Source organism: Plasmodium inui (assembly GCF_000524495.1).
Source record: "Plasmodium inui San Antonio 1 unplaced genomic scaffold supercont1.3, whole genome shotgun sequence".
In the NCBI taxonomy this organism is placed as follows: domain Eukaryota; phylum Apicomplexa; class Aconoidasida; order Haemosporida; family Plasmodiidae; genus Plasmodium; species Plasmodium inui.
The window spans coordinates 23,771-29,059 of NW_008481837.1; the positions used below are offsets into that span (position 1 = coordinate 23,771).

Below are 5,289 nucleotides of genomic sequence, written 5' to 3' on the forward strand. Positions count from 1 at the left end.
AAAAATGTAAATTTTTTTTTTTTTTTTGTTCAGGTAAAACAGGAATATCAAGCTTAAATGCTAGGGAAAATTTCATCATTTGTAGAAATGTGCTTTTGTCTGCTTTGGGGCTAATTAGCCAAAAGTGCGAAAAGAATTCATGCATTTGTGTAAACCCGTTTTATGTAATTAACTTCACCCGTGTTGTTCCTTTTTTTAACCAATTTTGCCATCACTCTGTCTGGTCTTTCGACATCTTGCAATACCCAAAGTATGCCCCTTTACAAAATTTAACTACAATTTGAACGGAAATGATAAAGAATATATCATGGCAAAATTTGAATACAGCTTGCTTAACGTTCATTTATTAAATGCGAAAAGGCTAAGCGGAATATTTTCGTATGCATAGTGTACACATTGCTGCGCATGTTTTTTATTGCAGACGTTTAAATGCAACAGCTTTGTTTCCTTTTGCATTTAAGCACCTTGCGTCAAAGCGTAGTTTCTTTCTTCCTGTGTGCAGTAGGAAGGAAGGTTTAAGGCTACTACGAAGCTAAATCTTACAACAAAAAAAGCGAAACAAAACAAAGGAAAACAAAGAAAAATACACACAAATAGGAGAGGAATGAAAATACAAGCAGCAACACGTATGCAAATGTGCGCACATTTTTCTTCCCATACGTTCACGTGGTATAGGAGGGTGTTACATAGTTGTTGCATAAGACACTTTTACGGGGAGAAAGAGGCCCACGCAAGGTTAAGGTAGTTGGAACAAACAATTTTTATTCTTCAGTTTCAGGAATTTGCATTTGTCAACAACTGCACAATGCATAAATATATATGTCTGTATACATGTGCGTATGCATGTGTATATGTATGTATAAAGCACACCTGCGCGTGCACGCTAAGAACGCCCTAATGAACACTTTTGGAAGGTGAGGCATCCAGCGTGGCGCTTTTAACAGCCTGATCCGCCTTCGACTCAATGCTCCGTATTACATGCTTTATATTTCTTCTCTCCATGGAATGCAATTTGTGTATATAATAGCCATTCAAAAACGAAAACGCAGAAAAGAAGTACAAAAAAACGACATTCGACAGGGTTATATTTTTTAACACATCATTAGATTTTAAGCTTTTAAAACCGGAAATGTCTTCTACAATAGCTATATTTAAAAAAATTGCAACAGAGAGGTCAATAAAGCCATTTAATAAGTAGCCGTGGTAATTGGCATCCAACAAGGAGAAGGAGGTGCAAGATATGGAAACAATTTGAATTAAGTAGACGCTATTGTTACCAAAGAGAAGATACGTTATAAAATAAATTAATTGTAGACCAATAAATCCTATATAAAATTCTCGCATTATTCTTAGCAGCTTCCTAATGTTTAAAATCTGTTTACTATTTACTACTTTTAGTAACTTCTCTTTACTTTTGCTGACCTGTACAACAGACAGCATTTCACTTTCCTTCTTCTTATTTTTAAAATCTTCATATGACATATTTATATTGAGTTTTTCATCTATCGAGTACTCAGAATCCGTTGTGGTTATTTCTGATGTTGCGTAATTCTCATTTGGTTTTCCGTTTATATATTTTTTTTTTTTGTGTAACAGAGTGTTTAGTGAATGGTACGTATTAATTTCGGGTATATCTTTTAGTGATGTCTGGATTGATCCCTTTGCACCATACGCGTCATCATCATAGTTACTTACGATTTGGTCCTTTCCCTTTGTGTCGGCTATATCACATTTTTCATTTCCCATTTCGTCATTCTGCATTTCTTCTCTTGCTTTTTCGCGTAAGCTTTCAATGGACAAAGAGTTGGACATGTTCAAATAATCACGTTCCTTCTGTGTGAGGTATTCGTTTGCTAACGATTTTGATTCGTTCGTGTTGAGGAAGTCTGCAGGAAACTTTGCATCACGCGCGTAGGGCTGTGTGTTTATATCTAAATCTACATTTTCGCTTACACCTTTTAATTTGCACTTTTTTCCACTTTTGTATGTACCTCCATTTGTATCCCTTTCATGTTCGTACTTATCTGATTCTTCGCCTCGTTCTCTATCGCCCACCCTTTTTCCTTTTACCATTCCCTTTATGCTTTGTTTTTCATCGGAAGAATGAGCACCATTTTTGCAACTGTGATGTTCCTTGTTCAGGTGCGAAACGTTAAAAGCTTTCTCATCGTAGTAGAAATTTGAGTCACTTTCTGGGGCTTCATTTCTTGGAAGCTGTTCCAATTCCTTTTGCGCTTTTTTCTCCTTACTGTGGTGGCGCTGCTGCTTCGGCTGTGCACCACTATCGCTATGTTTTATTTCCCTCAATTTTGTGTCCTTCTCATTTTGGTGGTTTATTTTTTTGTCCACATTACTGCCCTTAGTTTCATACGTGGGAATCAAATTATATGAGGACACATCTGAGGTGTTATTTGAAAAGTTCGAGTTTGAAAAATTTATATTGCTTTTTCTTTTGTCTGAAATTTTGTTCATATTAAAATAAAAGCTGCCTTCATCACTTTCTTTTAAGACGTCACTTTCGTCTTCAATTGACAATTTTTTTAACGTCTTTGCGTAGATATCATATATGGTATGTTTCTCGATTTGATGATTCGAGTTGTGCTTTTTTATTTTTTCGTTTATTGCATTTTTGATGCTGCTGGAGGATTCCGAGTTGTTGTTTTCTTTTTCATGGTAGAGAATTAGGGAGGTGATTTGCGGGAAAACGGGCGTGTCGTACAAATGGCTGTTTTGTGTGTCGATTGGGTTTTGCGCGTCCATTGCGTTTTGCGTGTTCATTGAACTCACATCATTTTGCAGCAATTTTTCTTTCGATTTATTTTTGCTAAGAATCCTTTTCTTCTTTGTGCCTTTGTCCGACTGCGAGTTTAAGATTACTATGTCATTTTCGACATCGTTGACATTTTTTAGCTTTAACTTACTTTTGATGTCCTTTCTCCTTTTTGATTTTTCATGATGAAATTCTTTTAACTTAATTTCGTTTAGGACTCTGTTAAAATCGTTGCTGTTGTTTATGTTGACTGAGAGGTCATCCATTTCCGTGTCATTGTTTTTGCTTGCGCTTTTTACCATCGTTGCAGTTGTGTTGTTCCCAAAAGAAGGAGGGAAAAAATAAAGGACAAATTATCGACGTAACAAAGGAGCGGGGAAGCTGTTAAGCTTCGTAAATACGCATACAATTTTAAAAAAATTTAGACAAAAGTGTAAAGGAAAAAATTCGCTTGTACAAAAAAATACTTTCCTCTTTTTGCATAAAATGGCCGAAGATGCTCTCTTCGTGTTTTTGTTTAAGAGCAAAATGGTGAGATTATCGTTTTGGAATATGATTAGAATTTTTTATTTTATTTTATTTTTTTTTTTTTTGGCACGTGTGTACGTGTGCAGGGTGTGAGAAAAAACGTACAAGTGCGCATACGCGTACGCATATATGCAAATTCGCATTGCATATTGTACACATGTGACCATGCACAAATGGCACAGTGATATAACTCCCAACTTCCAAAAAAGAGAACGCGAAAAATGAGGACAAATAATTAGCAACACGAAGCAGATCTGAATTAATGCTTTACGCAACAAAGGGGGGGGCGGGGTGGAAATTCAGTGCCGTCGGAACTTTCATATGGGTTTCGCGTTTTCAGTGATGTGTTGCCTTCGCAGGAATGTTTTTTAGGGAGTACTATGATCATACTGGCATATGCACATGCGCATATACATATGCGTGAACGTAATTCCTACGCTCGCGTTTACTCCGGACAATTCGCAATTTTCGATCTAGGCCTGCTAGCCCAATTTGGGCACATATTAAACAAACCAAGGGAAGCACACCAGTGGAAGGCAACATTCTTGCGTAAATTGTGCATGGTCAGACCCACCCACGACGGACGTGTTTTTAAAAAATTGTCCAATTTGTCTGCTACTCAGCTGTACACATAAGAGCCTCTCGCTGCGATTAAGTTTTTCTTTTTACTTTTTCCTCACATGAGGAAAAAAAATTCAACTAAAGTGACGCATACTGCGGGAGAATATATTCTTACCACTGAGGCGATAAAAGATGAGCCAACTTCGCAGGGGCTTGGCGCACAACCGTTAACGAAGACATATAAATACTCCTCTCCTTTCCTTTCGATCGTCCAGTTAAGGCTTCGGAACACCCTCCTTTTCCACACGGACGTTCTTTTTCACGTGTCATGCAGTAAGCGGTATATAATTTATCGTTTCCCTTTTTTCAAGTTCTGCGTTAAATATACATTTTAACCGTTTATGTTAAAAAAAAAAAAGAAAAAAAAGAAAAAGCACAGTGCGTAGGGGAGCGAAATGAAAAAAGGTACAAATTGCTAATCAGCAAAAACGCAACTTTGCAAGAATGATGGGGTGGAAAAAGGTTTTCTCTTTGAAAGGAATTCCAGCACCCTCCTCCTCTCCCTCGATAAAATTTCCATTCATGTCGTCATGCCAAGAAAAGGAGAACACCATCCGCAGATCCGTTAAAGTCCCAATTTTGTTCGTCGCCAGTGTCTTCTTTTCGTGTTATATCTAAAAAAAGGGGGGATGGGGAGAGAGAACGAGAATATCACGGATAACACTACACCCGTGAAGGTCACCAATGTGCGCACACGTGTCCGAATTGCCGCCTGCATGCTGCCCTATTGAAAAAATAGAAGGTGCGCTTTTGCGTTACCTAATTTTTGTGTCCTTTCTCAGCCTGTACCAGTGGGGAACTGGCCTATTTTTCTTCCTGCATTTCCCCAATTTTTGTTTTAGTCTGAAGCTTTTAATGGATCCCTGCGAGGGGCAACAGTGGGTAGGTGCATAAAAAGATATGTCCACATGGGGAAGAAATATATGATGGTGCGCCTACACGCATAAGTACAACGAGGGACACGCTCCTGTCGCGGTGGTGGAGCGGCCCCTCAATTCCTCCTCGCTTCATTTTAAGTAGTCACGCATGGTTGCACGCGGCGCGCAGTACATTGTATACAGATATGCATCCGTAAGTACATGCATACATGGAAACATATATGTATATCTATATGAATACATGCCACGTGGTGTTTCCGTTTTATCCTCTCTGGAACGCTCCCACTTACCATTTTGAAAAACGTGCAGGGGGGGACGTACTAATATTCGTGCGACCGCTACTCAGCAGGGTCACAATTGGCATAAAAAAAAGAAAGCTAAATAAGCAACTTGGTTTATCTGCGATTCGCGTGAAAGGCTAAATATATTTTAGTAACGTAAAAGAAAAAAATTTTCGCAAAAAGTGTTGTAAGTGTTTCTTTTTTTTTCATT

The 5,289-nt window shown here is 38.1% G+C and overlaps 2 protein-coding genes across 2 annotated transcripts; both read right to left on the reverse strand.

Moving 5' to 3' along the window:
• Positions 1-894: 894 nt before the first annotated feature.
• On the reverse strand, positions 895-3,072 carry C922_00832 (hypothetical protein; the record flags this gene model as incomplete). The annotated part of the gene is made up of 1 exon (XM_008816444.1): positions 895-3,072. One exon carries the CDS (start codon positions 3,070-3,072, stop codon positions 895-897), a length of 2,178 nt encoding a protein of 725 aa, XP_008814666.1.
• Positions 3,073-4,484: 1,412 nt separating this feature from the next.
• On the reverse strand, positions 4,485-4,930 carry C922_00833 (50S ribosomal protein L39e; the record flags this gene model as incomplete). The annotated part of the gene is made up of 3 exons (XM_008816445.1): positions 4,485-4,533; positions 4,679-4,782; positions 4,871-4,930. 3 exons carry the CDS (start codon positions 4,928-4,930, stop codon positions 4,485-4,487), a joined length of 213 nt encoding a protein of 70 aa, XP_008814667.1.
• Positions 4,931-5,289: the final 359 nt, after the last annotated feature.